Source organism: Furipterus horrens, unplaced genomic scaffold (assembly GCF_987537825.1).
Source record: "Furipterus horrens unplaced genomic scaffold, mFurHor1.1.pri manual_scaffold_4, whole genome shotgun sequence".
Taxonomy (NCBI): Eukaryota; Metazoa; Chordata; class Mammalia; order Chiroptera; family Furipteridae; genus Furipterus; species Furipterus horrens.
This window is the reverse complement of record NW_028327174.1, coordinates 47523840-47550583: the sequence shown is the minus strand read 5'-3', so window position 1 is coordinate 47550583 and position 26744 is coordinate 47523840. Positions and strand designations below refer to the sequence as shown.

At 36.4% G+C, this 26744-nt stretch overlaps 1 protein-coding gene across 1 annotated transcript in view; it reads right to left on the bottom strand.

The window, feature by feature from the left end:
* Positions 1-26744, bottom strand: part of ARID2 (AT-rich interaction domain 2) — a 158866-nt gene continuing 132122 nt past the window's right edge. The window contains exons 17-21 of the mRNA XM_090273041.1: positions 20944-21082; positions 20771-20856; positions 18281-18404; positions 18095-18186; positions 1-1015 (exon numbers count right to left, since the gene is read on the bottom strand). Of these exons, the coding sequence (XP_090129167.1) occupies positions 871-1015; positions 18095-18186; positions 18281-18404; positions 20771-20856; positions 20944-21082 (586 nt within the window). The 3' untranslated portion in view covers positions 1-870. The remainder of the gene's footprint in view (positions 1016-18094; positions 18187-18280; positions 18405-20770; positions 20857-20943; positions 21083-26744) is intronic.

Below are 26744 nucleotides of genomic sequence, written 5' to 3'. Positions count from 1 at the left end.
AAAAAAAAAAAAAAGGAGAAAAGGAAAAAAATCACAGTTCCACAACTGTTTTGACTTTACAGCATCAGTACCTTTGCAGAAGTATTTACACAAATTTAAAGAACATTCATCCACTGCGTAGAATATATCACAATTACTTACAATTGACAGGAAAGTCTAGAAAACTTTAGAACCTACCAATAATGCTTCTAGGACACCACAGAATGTATTTCCAGTGGCTGCAGTGGCATGAAAGGTGTTTATTCTATTCACAAATATTTACAAGATCTATTCAGACTGGTAAATTTTTATGATAATAAATAAGTGAAAATATATTGGCTCAAGTAAGAAAACCAAGCTACTAATTTCTAAACAAAACACACAATCCATAGCTAGATATTGGTGGCCCCCTCTGAGATCGGGGGGTATAGGTGTGCTGAAACTTTTTTTTTAATTATTCAAACCAGCTTAAATGGTTTTGTAAATATAAAAATGTGCTCCTTTTTGGATATAGATAAAAATATTTAATGCTTCTATTTCATCTGCTCATGTAGGTTTTATAATATTCCATGTATATTCCAATGTGGATGGTACTGAATTCTGATCATACCAGTTTCCATCAGGATTTATCAGATCTGAGAAACATCCTGCAGATAAGCTGGCTGACAATCCCACAGCAGTTTTCTTTTTCTTTTTAGATTTTTTTAAAACAGAGAACAAAGGGATTCGCGCAGATCAGAATACGAAGCTTCCTCTCAGCATCATGGGAGGAGATAAAATAATTCATTCTATGGTCTCTGTTCCATTAAGACTTGGTGCTTTCTTCAGTAACAATATGTGAAATGTATCTGACTTTCTTTGAGTTCCCCACTATAGAAGTGGAATTATTTTTCACTGCAGCATCTCTGAGTCTTTTTCTTGTTCTTTACTCTGAACTGTAAAATTAAGTTCATAAAGGCATTTGGCAAGGGTGGAGGAAGCTTCCATGTTACTAATGGCTAGCACTGATAAGTTGTTTTCATGTCTCTTTAACAATCTGGAAAAAAAACACAGAAGTTCATCAGCATCCAAAGTCACAGTGATGATTCCTCACGGATTTTGCAAGTTTAAAAACTAAAACTTTTAAAGAAATAATGCATAGTCCCACAGTAAATGTTAATATAAGCATCATTGTAAGAGAAGGTAGGATCTGGGAAACAACTAGTTTACCCTGTTCAATTTACAGAGAAGTAAACTGAGGCCAACTTGAGGCATTCCAAACAGAAATGACTTCCTAGCTACTTTAGTAGTAGTGGCAGAATTAGGCAGCATCTCTGATTGTCTGCCTTTTCTCCATGGTACCTTTGTACAATGAACACAGGAAACTGCCTAGCACAATTTTGTATTAAACTTCATTCATGCTCCTAGAAAATTCAGATTGTGTCTCTAAAATAGTCAAATTCACAGAATCAAAGAGTGGAATGGTGGTTGCTAGAGACTGGGGGAAGGTGGAAATGAGAAATGATTAATCAATGAATATAAAGTCTCAGTTAAGCAAGATGGAGAAGCTCTAGAGATGTGCGTACAACATGTACCCATAGTCAACAATACTGTTTTGTATACTTAAAAACTGTTAAGAGGACAGACTTCATTGCAAGTGAGTTTTGGCTCAATAAAATAAAATAATAATTCTGATCCTGTCAGAAAACAGCTGGAGAGAAACAAAATGGTTGCTTTTAAGAAATGACTTAAAAATAAAAATTATCTTCTAGGTATGATAAAGGTTCTTTCTCTTCATTAAGTGAAAACAGGCAACAGTTAGCTTAACTGTTATTTGAATGCCATGATACTCCATAAAATAAACTGGTTTCTAAAAAATTTATAAACTTGAAAAAGAAATTATAGTATTTATGTGGCTGTGTATATAAAGGAGAGATATTACAAGAATGGGCTTTGTCTAGCAAAGACCGATGCTCAGAGTTGAGGAGAAAAGTAATGAATCAGCTAGAAATGGAAGGATGAATAGATGTGGGATGAAAAAAATACAGCTGACTCTTGAAGAGCACAAGGTTTAAATTGTGAGTCCACTTATATGTAGTTTGTTTTTTAAAAATAAAAGCTTTAAATGTATTTTTGTTCCTTATTATTTTCTTAATAAAATTTTCTTTTCTCTAGCTTTATTATAGGAATACTACATATATAATTCATATGGCATACAAAATATGTTTTAATCAACTGTTTATGTAAGGCTTCTGGTCACAGTGGGCTATTAGTTAAATTTTGAGGGAGTCACAGTTTATATACCAATTTTCAATTGCACAGGGGTCAGCATTCCTAACCCCCCACGTTGTCCAGGAGTTGGCTGTATTATTAAACTATCAATGGTAAAAGCTAAGTGATTGGTATATGAGTGTTCTCTGCAAAATTATTCCAAGTTTGCCTTACATAGGAAAATTTTCACATTACATGTTAGAAAAAAAAATCAAAAAGCATGAGTTTATCCAAGAACCTCAGTATCTTCATTAAAGTAATCCTGAATAAAAGGAACTAAAAGTAAAAAGGAAGGAGATGAACACTTCTAAATTTTGAATGAAAAACAGCGTAAGGAAGCAGTAAATAAGAAGACACAGAAATTGGACCAAAATGTAACATATGGGGACTGTAGTCATTTTTAGCACAGCATAGCACAGCACAGCACAGCAAAAGCAAAGCAAAGCAAAGCAAAACAACTCTAAAAAGACAGACTGATGACTAAGAACTGGGGCATCTTTTCAGTCTTTTTTTTTGCCATTTGGGTATTTGCTTTTATGTAGTTTCCACATCTAGATGCTCCACACACTCAAAGGAATGACTAAAATTCAACTGCGACTCTTATACATAGCTGGAGAGTGTAAACTGACAAAACTTCTTTGGAATTGTTGAGCATTATGGACAAGTTCTACTGTCCTATGAATCACCAATCCTTCATAAAACTTCAATAGAAATATGTCCATATATGGCCAAAAAAAAAAAAAAAGTATAGAATGTTTATAGCAGCATTGTTCTTAATAGCCCCAAACTGGAAACAACCAACCCATGTGCCCATCAAAAGTAGAATAGAAATACACTGAGTGTATTGATACAACAGAATTCTATACACTAATAATATAAACAAAATACTGCTACATGCATTAACATGAGTGAATCGCACAAAGAATGCTGAGTAAAAAACAAGCTAGCATAAGAGTATATACTATATGATTCTACTTACAGAAAGTTCAAAATCAGACTAAACAATGTATGTTATTACAGACTGGGAGAGTGGTCCCACAGAGGAGGATGGGGTCCAGACTGGTGAGGACGCTAAGGGGCTCTGGTGGTACTGATGTTGTTCTCTAACTCAGATGGCTGGTTTATGGGTGGTTCATTTTGTGGTAACTAATTGGACTTTACACTTCTGTGTTTTATACTTTTCTTTAGGCATAATTTACTTCAGAGTTTGACAAATTTTTTTTTTAAATATTTTATTTTTTTAATTTTTTTAGAGAGAGGGGAAGAGAGAAAGAGAGGGAGAGAAACATCAATGTGTGGTTGCCTCTCACACGCCCTCAACTGGGGACCTGGCCTGTAACCCAGGCATGTGCCCTGACTGGGAATTGAACTGGCTGGTGCTCAATCCACTGCGGTGCTAGGGCAAATTTTTAAATGAGCTATGAAATTTCTTAATGTCTGTGAAGAAAAAAATTCATAAAAACTTGATTTAAAAATAATGTACAAAGTGGAATCAAATTATTTCTCCTTTATAAATCAATAAATATTTTGACAAAGAAAAAAGCATTTAGTTTCGAAAATTTAATAAAATCATACTTTCCAAAATGATTAACAGTTACATATTAAAAAATATTCTTTATTTTTATGTCACATGTATACAACTAGAAAGACTCAATTTAAATCATGAGGCGGATTTTAAGGTAAAAATTTCACTACTGATATAAATTAATATCTTTTATTTTGGGAGAATTAAAAAAATTAAAGCAGCACTCATTAGATAAAAATGAAATATGCCTATTTTGTCTAAAATGATACTCTTTCAATTTCATATTTCAAAAGTTTCTTTTTGGTATGTTTAACAAAGCATAAACACTAGTGTCACTTTAAGGCACTTAATAGGTAATGTGAAATAATCTGTAAGTAGAGTTAGTGAAAACAATTTTAGACACAAATCAGCAGTTTGAACAAAAGTTAATCTTTCCCTCCCCAAATAAATAAATTTATTTTCTGGAGAAACTAAACCAGAAAGGCTTAGGACTTACAGAGACAGACGCAGTGAAGGCTAGAGGGTGAGAGCTCAATCAGACAAAAATGGGACTGGGTGAAAGGGAATACACTTGAAACACAGCGATAACCTCCTGGTCCTCCTCCCCCATTCTGTTTCCAGAACACAGGACCTCAAATTGACTCTTCTCCAAAATGCCCACCTCCAAAAGCAAGAAAATCAGAGAATCATCTCTGGAGAAACAATCTCTACAGAAACTGACATTTGGGGTGGAAATGGGCTTCTAATAAACGTGTTCATCAGGGGTCACCCTAAAATAGCAATCGCCAGTGAAAAGTGAAGGTCATTCACTCAGAGGCTCCAAATAGCTTTTAAGTATTTTATTCTTACAACATAAAGTGAAGGCTAAAATTCCACAGATATTCAAGGGCTTTCAAGGAAATGGCAACTACAATGGGAGGAGAAGAAACTTCAAAAATACTAGAAATTAATATCCTCAGAGAGAACCCTGACTGGTGTGGCTCAGTGGGTTGGGCATCGTGCTACAAACTGGAAGAGCAAGGGTTTGATTCCCAGTCAGGACGCAGACCAGGTCTCGGTTGGGGACATGAGAGAGGCAACCAATACATGATTTTATCATAGTGGATGCTTCTCTGCCCCTCTTTCTCCCTTTCCCCTCTCTAAAAATAAATAAATAAAATCTTTTAAAAAACCTTCAGAGAGAGTGAAGACACCCTATTCAACATATGAACAGAACGTTACAAAATAACAACTGACAACTCAGAAAGAGCTCTTAGAAATTAAAGCAGGATAGCTGATGTAAAAATTCAGTAGATTTGATGATAGTCAAGAAAATTAGAGAATCAGTCTATAAGGTCTAGCATCCAAAAAAATGGAAGTTTCAGAAATGAGGACTAGACACAATGGATGACAGGGAATTCTAAAAAGAAACATTCAAGAAAATGCCCCTTTACTGAAGGACATAAATTTCCTGATTGAAAGGATCCACTGAAATAAAATGTTCACTTCAATGGCAACAAAACACTGACATCAAGACACACTATCATGAATTTCAGAATACCAGAAATTAAAAAGAAAGAAAGGTAGATAGAAAAGAAGAAAAGAAAGAAAGAAAAGGAAGGCAGGAAGGAAGGAAGGAGGGAGGGAGGGAAGGAAGGAAGGAAGGAAGGAAGGAAGGAAGGAAGGAAGGAAGGAAGGAAGGAAGGAAGGAAGGAAGGAAGGAAGGAAGGAAGGAAAAGATCCTAAGAACTTTGAGGGGGAAAATAGATCACTGACAAAGAAATAACAACCAGAATGTTATTGGACTCAACTGCATAGCTGCATGCTAGAAAACATAAGAGCAATGCCTTCAGATTTTTAAAGAAAAGCGATTTTTTCAACCTAGAATTCCATATCTAGCTAAACTATCAAGAGTAAGACTAGGGTCTTAAAATTATCAGAGGATGTGCTTTAATACTAGGGAGTAAATCAAGTAAAGGAAATAAGTAAAATTCCATGAAAAAGTATTCAACATAGAAGAATTCCCAAGAATAGATGTGTATGTATCAGGCAAGCTGTCTAGGATGTAAAGGGAGAAAAATGTAAAACGAAGAGGTTCAACAACTGTGAATATTTGGATAGGTTATATACAGGATTGAGAGATATTAATATATGACAAAATCAGCAGAAGGCCCATAAAAAGCTAAACAAAAAGCAAGGCAATCATTAACTCCAGAAAAAGAGAGAAAGGAAAATGTAATAATAGTGGTACTTGGCTCAGCATCAAACAATCTGACAACAACATCTAATTTAAGATTTAATAAAAAACTGTGATATAACAATCTTATGAGGAAAGGAAAGGCAGGAGAAAGGAGAGGTTTTAAGTTTTAGAGAGAGAGCCAATAGGTAATGTGTAAATTGGTAAATTAAAAAAGCATAATTACACTGTATTTAGAAATATGAAGGCAAATACCAGAAAAGTTAGCTCAAATTGTTGAAAGTTCCCCCTTGGAAGTGGGTAAAAGGGATGAAAAAGGGGACTGCTACATTTTGTTTATTAGTGTCATTTAATTTAAAAACATTTATTTTTCATAATAGCCTTATCAAGATATAATTCATATACAATTCACCCATTTAGGCATGTACAATTCAGAGGTTTTAATATATTCACAGAATTGTGCAATCATCACCACAATCTATTTTTGATATTTTCACCACCAAAAAAGAAACCAAATACCCATTAGCAGTCACTCCCCATTATTTCCCAAATCCCGTTGTTATTTTTAAATTGTGGTATAATACACACAATATAAAATTTACTATTTTAACTATTTTTAGGTGCCTAGTTCAGTGGCAATAAGTACATTCACATTGTTGTGCAACCAACACCACTATCCATCTCCAGAACTTTCTGATCATCCCATAACCAAACTCCACCCCATTAAACAGAATCTCCCTGTTCCCCGCCCCCGCCCCCTCCAAGCCCCTGGTTACCACTGCTCTATTTTCTATCCATGTATTTGATTCTTCTCTAGTGGAAATAATACAGCATTTATCCTTTGGTGTCTGGCTTACTTCACTTAGTATAATGTCTACAAGGTATCCATGTTGTAGCATATATCAGAATTTCATTCCTTTAAAGAAAAACTTTATAATTAATAGTAATTTATTGTTAACTGGAGGTCAGTTTTCTACATAGAAAACCATTCTAAAACTTGTTCCCCTACTAGTTTTTATTATTTTATTTTTAGAGAGGGGAAGCGAGAAAGAGAGGGAGAGAAACACTGATGTGAGAGAGAAACATTGACTGGTTGCCTCTCACATGCCCTGACTGGGAATTGAACTGGTGACCTTTCGCTTTGTAGTACACTGCCCAATCAACTAAGCCACACCAGTCAGGGCCCCCTAACCACTAAATTTCAGAGTGTTAAAGGGAAACAGAGTAATGTGTGCTACACCCCAGATCACTGAAGTGAGACTTGGTACCTAACTTACAAGTTTCAGCCTCTCCCAGGAATGAGTATCAAACCAGCCAATCTGGAACTACCTGGTCAGCACTAGCAAGGTCATCTGCCTGGTGGATCACTGTCATATCCTAAAGGAGGTGACTTTGCCATAATTTGCTCTTTCCTAGTAGAATGTCTTTGTTCCACCCTCTTTTGTCTATAAAGGTCTCTCATTTTCTGCAGCTCCTGGAACTTCCTCATATCTGCCAAAGGGATGGTCTCCATTCAGGAATCAATGAATAAAGATATTTAATTACTCAGGTACTTTTTGTTTCTTAAAAAAATTATTAAAACCTTTTTACAAACCTTAGAAAATAATTTTTATAATTATGTTCAGAAGTAGGATGGTCACAAGTTTATACTCATTCCATGCTTGAGGGTATTTTTTAAATATTATATTTCAATTACAGTTAACATTAAACATTATTTTATAATAGTTTTAGGTATAAGTACAGTGGTTAGACAATTGTGTAATTTATGAAGTGATCCTGCCTATAATTCAAGTACCCACCTAGCACCATACACAGTTATTACAGTGTTACTGACTATATTCCCTGTGCTGTGCTGTACTTTACACCCCTGTGACTGTCCTATAACAAACAATTTGTACTTCTTAATCCCTTGACTCTTTCCATCCAACCCCTCACTCCCCTACCTTCTAGCAATCATCAGTTTGTTCTCTGCATCTATGAGTCTGTTTCTGTTGTTTGTTCATTTCCTTTGTTTCTTAGGTTCCACCTATAAGTGAAATCATGTGGGATTTGTCTTTTTCCGTGTGACTTATTTCACTTAGCATAATACCCTCTCGGACGGTGGCAGAAGAGTAAGACAGAAATTCAAAGCAAGAGAAAGACTTAACACACCATTGCTGCTTTGAGGTGGAGGTGGCCACGTGAGAAGGGATGTGGGCAGCCTCCAGGACCTGAAGGCAGCCCCTGGTTGATAGCCAGCAAGGTAATGGGGACCTCGGACCTCCAGCTGCAAAAAACGGAATTCCGTCAATAAAGAGAATGAGCTTGGAGGAGGATCTCGAGCTCCAGAGAAGTCACGGTGCTGACACCTCGAGTTCGGCTTTATGAGACCCTAAGTAGAGAACCTTGTCATACTATCCTGGACTGCAGATCTACGGAACTGTGAGATAATAAAGGGGTGGTCTTTTAAGCCACTAAATTTGTTAGAGCAGCCATAGGAAACTAAGACATGTGTCCTCCTAGAAACTGAAGCCCAAAGAGTCAAGTGATTGTTTTCATGTCACACAACAGCAGAACCACTAGTCAAAGCCATGTGTTCTGACTCTCAGTCAGGCACTCTCTCTGCCAAGGCACGCTCCCATGGAAACCATAAGAATATATGGGGTGCAATAAATGTCTTCCCTTAATCATAATGATCAATAAAATATCAAGTCAAAAAAATACTCTCTTGGAGGTTACTTTTGAAAGGAGTAGTCATAGGAAATGCTCTAGGTGTTCTAGCCCAATTTAATCAATGTAGTCAGAGTTTCTAGGTTCAACCCTAAATTAGGTTTAAAAATTGCATTTTTAAAAAAAGTTATTTTTAACTTCCAGCCAAGATGGAGGCTTAGACGGACACGCTCGGTCTCCCTCTACAACTAAAGAGGAATACAACTACTTCAAATCAAAAGATAACTAGAAATTCCAGAAAATAAAGCTACACGGAAGCCCAATGTATGAAGTTATAAACCAGCGGCGCCCTTTGGGCAGGTAAGGGGAGTGAAAGGGGGTGGAGCTGTTTGCGGTCGCACCAGGGACAGCGGCAGGGAGGACAATCCCAGCGGCAGGGAGGACAATCCCAGCGGCAGGGTGAACAATCCCAGCAGCAGGGAGAACAATCCCAGCTGCAGTCGAACCCCGGCAGCTCGCAACCCCAATGCTGGGGAAAGCAGCCACCACATCGCCTTGAACAGTGAGGCCCAGAGGGTGGGAGGACGGATCCCGGTTTCCTAGCGGAATAACTGTGTGAATCCATCTTGGACCCCCACCCCCAAAGAAAGCGCCACAGGGCTGCGAAATAGGTTGCGGACAGGCGCCGGTCGCTGGGTTGTGACAAGTACACAGGCACTGCCCCCTATAGGCGGCCCAAGAAAACAAAACGCATCTGTCAAAATGAGGCAGACAACTATAGAAGTCCCGGTGGCACAGCTCACCAGGCAACAGATGAGGAATCTGACAGATGAACAAATAAGAAACCTGTCAGAGGCTCAGTTCAGGGCCATTGTTATCAGGTGGCTTACAGAATTAACAAAAGATCTGGAAAAAGATGAGAAAGAAGCGAAAAACACTCATAACGAAAGGAACAAAACCACATACGAGACAGAATGTGAGGGGAAAAAATCCAGAGTTCATTTCAACAAACCAGAACATAGAGAAGGAACAAACAGTCAACCAGTGCAGAGAGAAAAAACGGGAAGCAACGATGAGAGGATCAGAAACCTCTGGGACAGCTATAAAAGGCCCAACATAAGAATCATTGGCTTGCCAGAGAACGAAGAAGACGAACTAGAACTTGAAAAATTGAGTGAAAATATAATAAAGGAGAACTTCTCAAACTTGGGGAAGGAAATAGACTTACAGGTCCAGGAAGCACAGAGAATTCCAAAAAAACTGGACCCAGGGAGAACCACTCCAAGACACATTATAATCAAAATGTCAAAAATTAAAGATAAAGAGAGAATCTTAAAAGCAGCAAGAGAGAAGAAAAGAATCATGTACAAAGGGGTCCCAATTAGACTATCAGCTGATTTCTCAAAGGAGACTTTACAGGCAAGAAGGGACTGGCAAGAAATATTCAAAGTAATGAAAATCCAAAACCTACAACCACGAATACTCTATCCAGCGAAATTGTCATTCAGAATAGAAGGGCAGAGAAAGTGTTTCCAGGACAAAATAAAACTGAAAGAGTTCATTAGATCCAAACCACTGTTATATGAGATGTTAAAGGGACTGGTTTAGAAAAAGGAGGATCAAAACTATGAAATTTAAAATGAAAACTGCATCACAAGAAACAGAAGCTAGGGAATTGAAACAAAGGCAAACTAAACAGGCAACGAGAGTGGAAAAAGAACTATAGGTACGGGGAACATATTGGGGGGAGGTCAACAGGGAGGGGGAATGGGGAGAGGGAGGGAGATGATATAGGAATTAAGGATCATGGTAGGAGGGAATGTAATAGACAGAGAGAGGTTGAGAAGAACTACATGCACAACTAATGGACATGGTCTAAAAGGTGGGGACAACTGGAGGGAGGGGGGCCACAAGGTGGAGGGGAGCAGAGGGAAGGGAAATTGGGACAAATGTAATATCATAATCAATAAAACACATTAAAAAAAAGTTATTTTATTTTTCAATTACAGTTGATGTAAATATTATATTAGTTTCAGGTATACAACTCAGTGATTAGATATTTATATAATTTACAAAGTGCTCACCCCGATCAAACTAGTTCCCATCTGGCACCATACACAGTTATTACAATATTACTGACTATATCCCCTGTGCTGTACTTTACATCCCTGTGACTAGCTGTAACCACCAATTCGTACTTCTCAATCCCTTCACTTTTTTTACCCATTTCCTCAACCCTTCACCTTCAGCAACTATCAAAATCTTCTCTGTATCTACGAGACTGTTTCTGTTCTGCTAGTTCATTTATTTTGTTTTTTAGATTCTACATATAAGGGAAATAATCTGGCATTTGTCTTTGTCTGACTTATTTCATTCGGTATGATACCCTGTAGGTCCATCCATGTTGGCAAAATTTCATTTGTTTTCATGGCTGAGGCATATTTCATTGTGTATATGTACCACTTCTTTATCCAGGCATCTACTGATGGGCAGTTAAGTTGCTTCAATACTTTGGCTACTGTCAATAATGCTGCAGTGAACATATGGATGCATGTCTTTTCAATTTAGTGTTTTGGGTTTCTTCGAATAAATACCCCAAAATGGTACTGCTGGGTCCTTCTTTCTCTTATAGTTATTTGTTTCAAAGTCTGTTTTGTCTGGTATAAGTTTTGCTACCCAAGAAAAAACTTTTGCCATCCCTTCACTTCCAGTCTGTCTTCACTCTGAAGTGAGTCTCTTGTAGATGGCATATGTAAGGGTCATGTTTTCTTATCCATTCAGTCATCCTATATGTTCGAAGCATTTAATTCATTTGTATTTGAAGTAATTGGCGAAAGATATGCATTTACGGTCATTTTATTGTTCATATCTTTTGTCTTTTCTTCTTCTTTCTTCTTTTTCTTCTCCTTTTTCTTCTTAAAGAAGACCCTTTAATATGTCTTGTAATGCTGGTTTGGTGGTGATGAACACCTTTAGCTTTAGATTCTCATCTGTTAAGAACTTTGTTCTTTGATTCTAAGTGATAGCTTTGCTGGGTGATTTTGGTTGTAGGTTCTTGGTTTTCATCACTTTTAGTATTTCTTGCCAATCCCTTCTGGCCTGCATAGTTTCTGTTGATAAATAAGCAGACGGTGTTATGGAAGCTCCCATGTAGGTAACTGACTGCTTTTCTCTTGTTCCTTTTAAGATTCTCTCTTTGCCTTTAACCTCTTGCATTTAAACTATGATGTGTCTTGGTATGGGCCTCTTTGGGTTTATCTTGTTTGGGACTCTATGCTTCTTGAACTTGTATGTCTATTTTCTTCACCAGGTCAGAAAATGTTTTACTCATGATTTTTTCATATAGGTTCTCAATTCCATCCTCTCACTCCTTCTGGTACATCCATGATGTTGCTAGGCTTAAGGTTGACCCAGAGGTCCCTTAAACTATCCTCTCTTTAAAAAAATTCTTTTTTTCTTGTTGCTGCTCCAATTGAGTGTTTTTTGATACCTTGTCTTCTGAATTGCTGCTTCAATCCTGTCTATCTAATCTGTTTATTCCTTCTTATGTATTCTTCATTTATGACTAGTTCTTTTTCAAGGTTTCTGTCCTTTTTTATGGTATTGAAGTTCTAAGTTCCTTGAGCATCCTTATAACCATCTTTTTGAACTCTATCTGGTAGGTTGTTTGCCTTCATTTCATTACGTCCATTTTCTGGAGATTTCTCCTGTTCATTTGGGATGTGTTTCTTTGTCTCCTCATCTTGGCTGCCTCTCTGTGCTTGTTTCTATGGATTAGGAAGATCTGCGATGTCTCCCAGTCTTTGTAATGTGGCTTTATGCAGTAGGTGTCTTGTAGGGCCCAGTGGCACAGACTCCTCAGTCACCTGAGCTCTGTGTTCCAAGCTCCCCCTAGCCCACCACACACATGTGTGGACTGTGTGCAACCTCCTGTTGTAGTTGAGCCTTGATTGCTGTTGGCACATCGATGGGAGGAGCTGACCCCCTAACCAATCAGCTATGAGGACTGGCCACAACTATAGCAGAGGAGCTCCTGTGTAGGAGCCAACCCACTGAACGGGACTTGGTTCAGTAGGGCCTTGGTGCCTGCAGAGAACACCCCTTGAACATGTCATTCATAGAGGTGGTTGGGTGGTGCTCCAGCATGGTCTGAAGCTGGTCACCACTTGTGCTGGGCCTGCAGCTGGTCTGAAGCTGGCCCCTGCATGTGCTGGGTCTAGGGCCTCCTGGTTAGGGCTGGCTAAAGTCAGCTGCTGACTGTGCCCTGCCCAGGGCCATCTGGAATGAGCTATAGAGCAATCTGCAGATGGCTGCTACTTGTACTGGGCTTGGAGGTACCTTGGAGAGACCAAACTGAGAACTGAGGCTGGCTACTTCTAGTGCTGAGCCTGGGGACACTTTGCAAGAAGTATGTGGCATGCCGAGGCCAGATGCTGCTTGTTTGGGGTTTGTGAACATTTGAGACGATTTAGAAAAGGTCTGCAACATGAGCCGAGACAGGCTGCTTGTATGGAAAAGCCACTGGAAACAGCTTGGGTGGGCTCACAGTTGGGTGCCATGGGTCTCAGGAAATCACCAAGGCAGGGGAAAATGTATTAGCAAGACTGATGGAGACTCAGATTTGACACCGACCAGCACTGGCAGGGGGAGGGCTCAGAAAAGGAATGGCTTCTGCTAGCACTTCTGTCTGAGAGAAAGCTGCCCTCCAGCCCTCAGCCCAAAGCCAGGTAATTAAGTTCCTCCCCCTATGTCCGGTGTTTTTCAAGCTGCTGCCCCAGAGCTGGAGCTGAGTGAATGAGTCTGTCTGTGTGCAGGTCCTTTAGGATGAACACCTGGGCCCTGACCAGTGTGGCTCAGTTGGTGGGGCATTGGCCTACAAAGCAAAAGGTCGCTGGTTTGTTTCCTGGTCAGGGCATAAGCCTGCGTTGTGAACTGGTCTGTGGTCGGGGTGCATACAAGAGGCAACCAGTTGATGTTTCTCTCTCATGTTAATGTTTTTCTCTTTCCCCCTCCTTTTCCTTCTCTCTAAAAAATAAAATCTTTAAAAACAAAGAGGAACACCTAGGACTCTATCTAGTAGCCCTCTGTCTCAGTCAGCTGTCATATATGCTGGTTGTCGCAGTCAGAAGTTATGAGGCCTCTCCTGGCACTGGAACGCTGGGCTGGGAAGCCTGGTGTGGGGCTAGGACTCTTGGCTTCTCCGCAGCTCTTGTGCAACCTCCACAGCTGAGATATCCCTCATGATGTTTAACTACTACATGTGGGACCAGCCTGTTCTGCATCTCCATCCCTCTCAGCAGTTCTTAAGTGACTTCTGTATACCCATAGTCACAGGACTTCTGTTCAAGTAGATGTCATGCAGTTTTCAATGATGGTTGTTCTACAGGTTAGCTGTTATTTTGATGTGGCTGCAGGAGGATTTGAGTACCTCATTTATCTATGCCACCATCTTGACCGAAAACTCACTCTTTTTTAAGGCTGAATAATATTCCATTGTATATATACACAAACCACATTTCAGTTATCTATTCATCTGATGATGGATTCTTGAGCTGTTTCTACCTTCCACCTTTGGCTATGCTGCAATGACCAGTGTTGCATAAATATCTGTTCAACTTCCTGCTTCCAGTTCTTTTGTGTATGTACCCAGAAGTGGAATTGCACAGGTAATCCTATGTTTACTTTTTAGAGGTCCACCATACCGTTTTCACAGTAGCTGTACCTTTTTCTAGTTCTACCAGCAATACACAAGGGCTCCAATTTTTCCACATCCATACCAACTCTTTTGGGTGTGTGTGAGCATGTGTTTTAATAGCCATCCTAAAGAGTATGAAGTAGTACTTTACTGTGGTTTTGATTTGCATTTCCCCAATGATTAGTAAGGTTGACCATGTTTTCATGTGCTTATTAGCCACTTGTTTCTCTTCTTTAGAGAATGTTCAAGTCCTTTGCTCATTTTTTATTCTGTTTGTTGTTGAGTTTTAGGAGTTCTTTATATTTTCTATTAGCCCCTTTATCAGATATGTGATTTGCAATTATTTTATTCCATTCTGTGGTTGCCTTTTTATTCTGTCAATAGTGCTCTTTTATGCACAAGTTACTAATTCTGATGAAGTTCAATTTGATTTTCTTTTGTTGCCTGTGCCTTTAGTGTCATATCCAAGAAATCACTGCCCAATCCAATGTCATGAAGCTATAATAGTTTTAACTCCTACTTTTAGGTCTTTTATCCATTTTGAGTTAATTTTTGTATATGGTGTTTGTGTGTGAATATCCAGTTTTCCCAAATCCATTTGTTGAAAGACTGTCTTTTCCTTCTTGAATGGATCATTGGCCCCTTTACTGAAAATCACTTGACCATATATGAGAGATCCTATGTCTGGGCTCTCCTTTCTGTTCTGTTGGTCAGTATGTCTGTCTTTTCCCCAGTACCACAGTTTTGATTACTGTAGCTTTGAATACATTTTGAAATCATGATGTGTGAGTCCTCTAACTTTCTTTTTAAATATAGTTTTAGTTCTTCAGAGTCTCTATAAATTTTGAGATTCCATTTAAATTTTAGAATGGATTTTTCTATTTCTGAAAAAAGCATCACTGAGATTTTGATAGAGGCTGAACTGAATCTGTAGATTGCTTTGGGTAGTACTGACATTTTAACTATATTAAGTCTTCCAATCCATGAACAAAGAATAATTTTCTATTTGTTTAAGTCTACTTTAATTTCTTTCAGCAATGATTGATCGTTTTCAGTGTATAAGTCTTCCATATCCTTGGTGAATATGATTCCTAAACATTTTATTCTTTTGATTTATTAAAATGGAATTGTTTTCTTAATTTCCTTTTTGGGTGGTTCATTATTAGTGTATAGAAAAGTGCCATTTTATATTTAAATAAGACCCATGTATTATACTGATAAAAGATAAATAGATCAAAAGGAGGAGAAATATATTGCAATTCTCCAGAGCTCATGCTTAATCAGAATGGAGATAAACTGCATTTAAACATCTTAAACTAGTCCAACAATCATTCTGAATTTCAAATTTAAAAAATGCTGACATTTCATATTGTTCAGTATGCTGTACTGTATGATTGAAGGTAAATTTCCATGTATATCCCTACTGAGCTGAAGTTTTTTACTGTAAATAGAATTTGCTTTAGTCTTAAAAAAAAAAAAGAAAGAAGAAAAAAATCACACCCTGTAACTTATTCCACCAGAGATGAAAAGTACCAACAAATAATTATCTTATGAAGCTATCTGATTTCCTACACTCTCCTCCCCACATATGTAGGTTTTGCCAGACTCCCTGCTAGTAATTTTACTTAAGCAAAACTCCCCATCACTGGAGATGTTCAAGAAAGTTTTTATACAGGGATTTCAGCTGGACTGGAAGGGTGAATCGGAAGAATTTAATGGACTGTTGTAACTATTTTGCTTCTGCTATAGTAAGATAATAGGAACTGAAGATGCTGGAAGACATTTGTGAGGTTTAGAGTTAAATAAAAGAACAAAATCAACAACACAAAAACATTAAAATGAAAACTTCTGGCTCAGTAATTATATTGGACTCAGCCAAAATGGCTTTGCTGTAACTCTAAAAATGTTCAATGTGACTATCAGGAAAAAGTCCTATGACAAAGTTATAAAATTACTTTTAGAATTCCAAGTGCTTTACAAATTCCAGACAGAATGCTATGAAAAAAATGAATTTGGGAGACTTCTTTCCTTCCATCTGTCTATCAATCAAAATACTTATTGAATCACTGTTACATCCCCAACATCAGGCTTGGCACTGGAGGACACAAAACCAAAAATAAATATTCAATCCCTACTTCAAAGACCTCACTACCTAAGCTGGTAATGTGCAGTGTGTGCTGTGGTACGGAGTACGTACTGCACCCCTGGTCAGGGGTAGGGTAGTAAGGAAGATGTCAGGAAAGGAAGAGGTCACCCCTGAGTTGAATTCTAAAGATGAGTAGGAAGTTGAGATTATCTATAATATAGTGGGTGTTGTGCTATGTGTCCAGGCTATAAAGATTAATCAGAGAAAGTCAGAATATAGGTCAGTAGGGAAAAAAGCCATACAAAATCTATTTACAAAATAATAACATTAAATGTTATGAGACAGATATTTTATAAAGAGAGGCATATTATAAAAATAGAGAAGAACAAACTCGGTGGGGAAGGGGAACGCAGCATAGCAAAGGTGGCACACAGAAGTGAATGTCTGGGCTAGATTATGAAGAGTTTGCAGATATTCAACAGGCAGATAACAAGGAGAAGGGCATTCTAGGCAAAAAGAATAGCACAGCATTGGAACAAATGTACAGAAGTGTGACATGAAAGTCTAGCACGATTAGGAATCTGAATGTGGTTTAGTTGGTTGAAACTGAAATGTAGTCTATGAAGCAAACAGAAGGGAGGGGAGGGCAATACAGTGAGAAAGGTAGGAAGAAATCAGGTTACAAAGGAAGCAGGAAGATGCCGGTGCTCTCATATGGTTACTAGCCTTCATATATATTTTTTTTTTTCTGAAAAAGTTCGCTTTTTAAAAATATTTGAGTGTTAAGAATTTTTCTTATTCATCTGTGAGAATGCTTGATACACTAAACCTAGCAACTTTTGTCACTGTAAATACTTTTTAAAATTTAGTTCCAAGAGTTTTAGTCATCTTTAATTTATAGAAGTTTTAAAATCTGATCTAGTCAAATGCATTGCTTTTGGGGGAGTAACTGATACCACTGTTTATATGCTTGGAAAATCCAAGTGGAAGGTGACTGCAAAAAATACAAAAGGTAAAATGGGTAGTACTAAGGTAGGAAGTGGGATTAATAATAGTATGTGAGAGGAGACAGACTCAGAGAGAAAGTCACTGTCTTCACTATCTGGGAGACAGGATGCCTCAGAGGCCAACTGTTCAACAAAGGAGACTGACATTAAGGAGGGAAACTAGAAAAACAATTTAAGCTTCAGTGGAGACAAGGTCCGAATGGCATCCACAGAACATTCCATATTTGCTCTCTCAAAGATTAGTTAATTGTTTTTAGCTTCTATAGATCTATATAATCCTGAGTTCCTCTTGGTTAAGTCCATTAAAAATGAACTTTTAAAAGCTCAGCATATTAGAGTGAATGCTAACTTTGATAGCTTCGTTAAAATGCCAATTAACAAACTCAAGTCAATCCTAATTCCACACAATTCAACCGATCAATTCATCTCACCCCACTGCCCTAAGAAACTCTTAAATTTTCTCTGTAGCAGATCTACTTTTTACTCTAAATCCTATGGCTAACAAGAAAATTAACCTAATAAAACAAGTTAAAGGAACACCTTTTGGTTGTCTACTTTTTGGCTTTTAAGAGATCATGATGGCTTGACCTTGGCATAAGCTTTTGGACATATTCACAAAATTCCTGAGAAAAACAGTGATTAAAATATAGATGTCTGATCTTATTACCTTGTATCTAAAAGCAAAATAATATAAATTCACTCTGGCTATGGAAAACAGATTACTCACCTGCGACCACATTCTGAATATTTACCAATATTTTTTAATATTAAGGCAGCTGTTAGTCGGATGTGTTTAGTTATTGGTCCCTCTTTTTCATCCTTCAGAAGAAAGAAAAAGAAATGAAAAAGGATAAAAAACTAAAAGCACACAGTGCTAATACCTTTACAGATAAGGCTTTCAAAGTTTCCTTACTGTAAAATCTCGAAAGACAAGGTTTCTTGATCCTCTCCTAAGAGCCATAAGGGCAGCACTGGGATGATTCACAATGGCCTTCTGTGCTCTAGGAGTTGAGCTTGTGCCCCCTACAGCTGGCTGCCTAAATTGATCAGAGAGAAAAGAGACTGTTAACTTATGCTGCAGACAGACTGACGATGACCAACATGCCAGCCCCAGGGGTGTTACTTTGGAACTTTGGATACAGGATGAATAAAATCCCCCATGGTACAGCATTAATATTGCTTTGTGTCAGCCTAGGCAAAGGGACTCGCAGTATCAGGTGAAATTTCAAGTGTTTTATTTTCCAATTTACCAATTTAATCCTTTGAGTGCCATGCATAATTCAAAATTTGGATCAACATGAGAAAAAATTATATCTATATACAATCTGAGGTACAAAAAAGAGAACAAAAAATAAAATATGAGTTATTCCGTTGTTATTTACATTTATAGCCATTGAAAAAAGTCACTCACAGCGACGTTGGCACTCAAAGGGTTAAAGCAAACAATAGTTGTTTCCATATAATCCATCTTTAAAGTTACTGTGCTAGTAAACATGCAATCAAAATAAATACAACATGAGACAGATGGAAAAGGACAAACACCATACGATCGTACTCATAGTGGGCTATAAAACAGGAAGCAACAAATGAACAACAACAAAAACCAAACTCACAGGCACAAAGAGTATGGTGGTTACTGGAGGGAAAGAGAGATGCGGGGAGCATGAAGAGGGTGAAGGAGGTTAAATGTATGGTGACAGGATTGGAGCACACTGTGGGTGGTGAGCACACGATGTAATATACAGATGATATATTGTAAAATTATACACTTGAAACTTATATAATGTTATCAACCACTGTTACCCCAATAAATTTAACTTAAAACTACAACACAGTACTAAAGTTGTGGTGTTCACACCTCTGAATGTAGTGTGAAGATGTAAATAAAGAAGAAAAAACTGTCTACAATTTGAGCTGCAAATTATTTTGGCTGAACAGTACCTAAGACTAAAATAGTATTACCTAAGAATGTATTGATACAGGTATATGGCATCCAGAAAAAGATAACCTAATATGATAATATGAAATTTGCTATACATCACACTTCAAACTATTTGTTATATAAGCTTATTTTTCATCATTATTTAATAACTCTAATCAGTGGAGTTCTACCATCCTTTATAAAACATACGGAATGAAGGAATGATTTTTACCGAAAATTAGATTCAAAGTACTCTAGATTTCCTTGGCCAAGCAGAAACATTGCATCAGTATCTGCTGTATGCTGGTGAGGCAATGGTGGAAAGAGTATTGGCTTGCACGCGAGGAAACCCTGTCTATTTCTGACACTATAACTAGCTGTATCACTTTGAATATTTCAGTTGCTCCTCTGTGCTTCAGGTTTCCCATCTGTGGGAGTATTTCTGGCATTTTTAAAAAACATAAGTAAACTAAATTTGAATATTAAATAAATTAATTTATAAAGCAATGTTTAATTTCTAAACCAGTTTATATTTATATTGTACATAGGTATCTACAGAAAAGCATATCTACATATAAACTGTGACTAGATTTTACATATAAGTGACAAAAATTTTTGATTCATTTAACTGATATGCCAAGTATCTTCCTACAAACTTGGGCAAAACCAAATATATTCTAACATATTCTTATGAGCTACATAATATATATAAATTAAATACACTGAAAATTACATTAAAAGATATTTGCCAGAAAAATAACTTTTTGTTGCCTATAGGATAAAACTCAAACTCAGGATTATAGCTTTGGATCTCAGTTTGGATGTACTTTTTGTCGGACACCCTTTCTGGTTTCCCGGACTAGTTTAGGTGAGCTCTCACGGCATCTTGTGCATATCTTCATTTCACTACTTTTACACTATGGAGTAAGAATTACTTATGCCTCTCATTAGATCTCCAGAAACCTAAGAATGGCAAAATGTACCTTGGTCACGTATACCTCATACTATACCTTAGTGTCTAGCACATAGTAGCTGCTCATTAATAGAAACTGAATTAATCAAGTATGTAAGCAGCTTTTGTGTTCCCATATTTCTAGTTCTCCTTCTAGAATATCAGTTCCGTGAACTTAGAAACTATGTCTCGTTCTCGTTCTTAGAATTTCCTAGGTCTGGCATAATGCCCAGTACATTGCAGTATCCTCTTTGCCATTATCAAATACATGTTCAATTACTCCCTCAAAGGACAGAGAACCATATACAGTTCCAGTTTACAAAGTATTTCTCATATAATACTTGAAAAGCGATGCTTAGAGAATTTAAGCAATTTGAACAGCGTCACATAGCTGGTTAATGGTAGAGTGGACCAGAACCCACGTTTCCAGTCCCCTACTATGCTAAGTTTACTTTCATTGCTACTATGTCTTGCCTAGTTCCTGATATTTCTTTTTTATATACAACAAGAATTAAACTCATGTTCCTTACTTGGTAGAAGGTTTTTGACTTCCTGCTTGTCCTGGTTCATCTTGTTTTAATCCTGCAAGCAGGGCATCCTTTGAACAGTGCTTATCCTTTGTAAAAAAGAGGAAGTAAAAAAATTTGCATCAAGACCTTTAATGCAGAAGAGTTACTGACCAAATAGTATTAAGAAAGTGTACCTGTAAGTGGGTAATAAAAGAAAACCTCTGTCGCTGAAAGGGCTCACAACCTTCCCACAGACACTGCCCTGGATATACATCTTTTCCTCCGTGTTCAGTTGCTGCATGGTAGAAAACCTGTGAGGGTGTCTGAAACCACCTACAAAAAATGAAAGTAGAAATTTTCTGACACTGGGTATAGTTTTTAAAGTAGAAAACTTTCTCTTCTAATACAAAAGCTCCAGATCAATATACAGAAATACTAAGCAAAATAGTCCAAGCAAATCTCAAGTTCATTTCATTTCAAAGAAAATTTTGAAACTATTTTGAAACAAATATCTCTGCATATATTTTCACGTTAAATCATTCAACTGTACTGAACACTTGTGGTTAATTCGTTTTTTGTTTAATATGTTTCAACTCCCTACTTTCAATGAAAGTTAGCTAAGAATCTCTTAAAGGTAAATGAAATATTTTAAAACACAACAGAACATTATTTTATAAACAATTATACTCTATTGTACTTTTAGAAGCTGCTCAAGCACTTACCAGATTTCATATGACATATAATAAACTCTAGGATATTCAATCTAATAATCTAAATGCTAAACATTTTGGTAGGTCTGGCTTTTTAGACGAATTCACATTTTTTATGTTTGTCCATGTCAAAGAAGTCCTGTCTCTTTTTTCTCTAATATTATATCTACTGACTTAATACCCTGTGGCTTAACAATACAAATATCTGAGTGGATAAGTGACCAACTACACAAATTTGAAGAATGTCAGATACTATTCTCTGTTATTAATTAGAATATATAGCAATGAGAGAGAATACTGGAATCCAGACAGCAAATAATACACTAAAAGGCCTCAATCACTAACTAGTAACTCAAGTATTTGTACGATCAATTTCTGTAAAGTTTATGGCAGAGATCCCTTAGGATTTGATTTTTTAAATGAATGTCATAAACATGTCAGTATTTGAACCAATTTTTGATATGCAATATAGATACATTTTAAGTATTCCTTTAGAAATTGCCATATTAAAAAAAATTTTAATGAAGAGTAAATACTGAATTATAAAAGACAATATCAAAAATCATAGGTTTTACATGTTTCATACCATTCATATTTATATATATAAATACCTACCAAAATTTTATTGTGAAACTATCATAAATTGGAAGAATTAATATTGCTAAAATGACCATAGTAACCAAAGTAATCTACAAAGTCAATAAAATCCCTGTACATTCCAGTGGCATTTTTCACAGAAACAGAACAATCTTAAAATTTGTGTGGAACCACAAAAGACCCCAAAGAGCCACAACAATCTTGAGAAAGAAGGACAAAAATGGAGGCATCATGCTCCCTGATTTCAAACTATACTAACAAAGCTATAATAATTAAACAGTCTGGTACTGGCATAAAAACAGACACATAGATCAGTGGGACAGAACACAGAGCCCAGAAATAAACCTATGTATTGTCAATTAATTACAACAAACGAGCCAAGAATATACAATGGGAAAAGGATAGTCTCTTTAATAATCAGTGTTGAAAAAAGTGGGTAGCCACATATAAAATAATGAAACAGGACCACACTCTTACACCATACACAAAAATTTAAAAAGGTATCCTTTTATATATCTAAGATGCTATAATTTTTTTCTTTAAAAAGAAATGCTAGCAAATTCTGAAAATAAGCATTGGTACATAATTCTTCTTAATCGGTGCATAGTTTCCAAAGGATAAATAAAGTTTATTAGGTTAACTACAACCTAGATTCACATCCTAGGATATTCTTTCCTTAACTATTTTAAATAACACTGAAAAGGACTTCATCAAAATCTGGCAAGTCTGTCTCATGGTATAAAACTTTTGTTTGGGGTACCATCTTTAAGTATTCTTTGGTATCCAGTGTTTGAAAAAAATGAAGGTTAAACAAGAACTCTGCCATCAGCTATAGAAGAAACTATGGGTTTCCCTAATAATATACATATTTTTATTTATAGCTGATCAGTAGTTAAAAGCCCAAGGAATGGATACTTCTCAAACTAATGCTAACAAAAAATATTACATGAAATTAATCTCACATTTATAAAGGCTTATTATTAGTTCAAATTCTAAGTATAATAATATTAGCAAAATACCCAGTGATTCTAGAGCTTTTACATAAACTCTTTTATAAATGTAGGAACAGCAGACTATAGGCTGTTATTTTGACAGTTGAAAAGGCAAGATGCCAATAAGGTAGGTCAGCAAATAACTGCTGTCTCCAGAATGAATAAATCTTCATTCATTTAATTCATGCAGTAATAAATATTAATTAAAACCCTTTTATGTACCAGACACTGTGCTATATGATAAAACTTCCAGAGGGCAAAGCATCAACCCTCTGAAGATATCTTCCAGTTTTATGACCACAAAACTCAGACAAAAGATGCTATAAAATGATTTCAATTTTATTTTCCTGCTGCCACATAATCCAAGCTGTTTAATCAATCTAACTTCTGATTAATTTCAGCTTAACTTGGCAACTTAACTAGTATTAAGCAGTCACTGATAAAGGCCCACTATCATGAATTACAAATTTCCACTCTGGATATCTTACTTATAAAAAATTTACCAATTATCAGGATGGCAGTTTTATATATCACTCTCAACTAGTCTTTAGATATTTCGTTACATCAAAATCAAATGTATAAAAGCGCCACAAATTTCAATTAAATATTTCAATTTTTAAAATTTAATTATTTAAACTACCTTGTTTCTGAAATTTCAGTTACTAGAAAAAATTAAAGATTAACCATGAATTTTGTGTGATACTTCTCTAAGAAATAGAATCACCTTTATTGAAAATATAAATTCTAGCTACCTATAAGTATTTATTTATAACATATAATAAGGTTGATGTTTGTTATTTTTTTCTGTTACTTCCTATCAGGCCAACTATTACTCAAACCTTTTCTTGGTACAGAACTATTATTCAGGTTTGTATAGTAAAAGTAATAAACCCTTACGTTAGAACCTTTAGGACCAACTACAACTGTATCAGGTTCAGTAGAAACCCATTGGTTTGATCCTCAATAGCACTTCAGTAGATTCCTCACTGGTCAGGGAAATAGTGATTTTATTAGTGCAGAAAAAAGTCCCTGGTTCCTACGTGGAACAGCCTTCCACACTGGAAATGTTTGTGTAGAAAATATTTGAGATCCTCTAAATTCCAGGTATGACTTTTAATGATTCAATTGTGAATATAAACAAAACATAGATTATGTTCCTCCCAAAGGAAAATTTCAACTTTTCTGTAGCAGCTATTTATTAGATATTTACGAGGAGCAACATATTCTTAAGAAGCAGCTTTCAAATGTCTTTTATAGCAGATCTCTCTTTTCAAACAAAATATGACAATCCTATACATAATGCAAACAAACAAACAAAAGACACAAAACAAAACAGAGATCCAATGGTTACAGGTAAGCTCGAGGGCCTCTCTCAAACATCCCTTTAATACTGAGCTCAGTCAAAGAACACCGAAGCCAAGAAACTTAGTACTAAAAACAATAAATGTAAATTCTTGGCTACCCAGAGGCACTGAGTCCATTCCTCCAATTACACAGAATTAAAACAGAAAACAAAAACACCAAAACAGTTCATAGGTATTCTGTATTACAGGGAATTTTTGGGTCCTTTAAAGAAAAAAGACAAAATATAATTACACATTTTTATATATTTCAGTTATAAACTAACAGTTAACAGCGTGCTGACAATACACAAGCAAGAATAAAGATAAGAATGAGAACCTCCCAGTTTTAGGTCAGACACATAAAGAGCTTAAACTTGTCCCTCCCATCCTCAGAAGAAGAAAAACCTGAAAAAACTGAAAGCTAACGACTCTTCTATAAATCATCAGAGAAATGAGGTCACAAGGCAAACTGCGTCCCTGAAAACTGGGGAGAGAGTTGAATTCAGGGAATCACACACAATTGCTAGAGTTACTAACTGGTAGAAATACTTAAGCAATAACTGATGAAATGATGGAGACTTAGTATGTTTTGAGTTTTACTTCCAAAAACCCTACCAGGTTCTCATAGTGAAGAGTGGAGAAAAACTACCTAGCACTTCCAGCAAGGGGACGGAGAAAAACCATGCCCAGTGTTCTTTTCTGCTTAATAAAGGCCTGCCCTCAAGGGAAATTACCAAAACCTTATCAGACCTAGGGTAAGAGCAGTTAGTTAACTCCAGCACCCTCCCAACTCTCTGCCTCATATTGGAAAGAAAAGTAAAGGCTAAGAAAGTCTTCTCAAAGTCACAGTCCTTATTCAAGCCCACTAAAACAGTGAGACTTAATCCTGAGATTACAGAAAGATTTCCCTTCCTAATACCTTATCACCACATCAACAGGACTTCAGTATAACAGTGGATTAAATAGAGAGAGCTGTAAGATACACACTCTATTTAAAAAGGAGTTTCAAAGAGAACCCAAAGACAACAACCGAGGGCAAAAAACGGACCCTAGAGGAAACTGAAGCCTTTGCCACTGTAACAGCTACACCACACATTAAACACGGCATAACTCCTAGTCAGAAAAACATAAAGCTTTCACTAAAGGTCTATTTACCTCATTTCCTATTAACTGATACAACATTTCCAGCTTTCAACAAAAACTTGTAAGTCATGCTAAAACAAACACAACAACAACGAAGCCAGAGTCTGAAGAGCCAGAGCAAGTATTGAGCCAGACACAGATGTATGGCAGAGATTTTGGAATCATCATACTGGAAATTAAAAATAATTATGATCAATATGCAAAGGCTCTAACAGAAAAAGTGACAATATGGAAGAAAAGGCTATTATTATAGACAGAGAAATGTAGACACTAAGAATCAACAGGAAATGCTAGAAATCTGAAAGACTACAACAGAAATAAAGAATGCCTTTGATGGGATCATCAGTAGACTGGACACAGCCAAGGAAAGAACTTGTAAGCTTAAAGATATGTCAATAGAAACTTCCCAAACTGAGGAACAAAGAGAAAAAAAGAATGAAAAGAATATCCTAGAACTGTGAGACAATTACCAAAAGTGCAACATACAAATAATGGAAATAGAAAAAGAGGAAAGAGAAAAAAAATAAATAGTTGAAGCATGGCTGAGAATTTTCCAAAAATTAATGATACAGCAAACTACATAACTGGGAAACTCAGAGAACACTAATATAAGAAATGTAAAATCAGAAACCCAAAAAACAACACCTAGGCATATCGTATTCAAACTGCTAAGTATCAAAGACAAAATATCTTTAAAGAAACTAGAGGAAAAACACACCTCACTTACAGAAGAGAAAGGGTAAGATTATACTGATGTCTCTTGAGAAATCTTGCAAGTAAGAGTGAAATATTTAAAGTGTTGAAAGAAAAATATCCACTAACCTAGAATTTTGTATACAGTTATCTTTCAAAAGTGAAAGAGAAATAGACTCTGAGTCAAACAAAAACTGCACAGTAGACTTGCCTGAAGGAATAAATAGAAATAAACTATAATATTTTGTTTTTCTTACTCTTAATTGATCTAATAAGTAAATGTTCAAAATAACAGCAACAGTGTATTTGCTGATTACATTATAGCTTTTGAATAAGTAAAATAAATGACAGTAATGGCATAAGGGGCACCAGGAATACCTGTACCATCCATGAAGCAGTGTATTGTTGTTTGAAAGTGGACTTACATTAGCTGTACATATATATATATATTTTAAACTCTAGAATAATCATAAAAATGTTTTTAAGAGTATAATTGATATGCTAACAGAGAAAATAA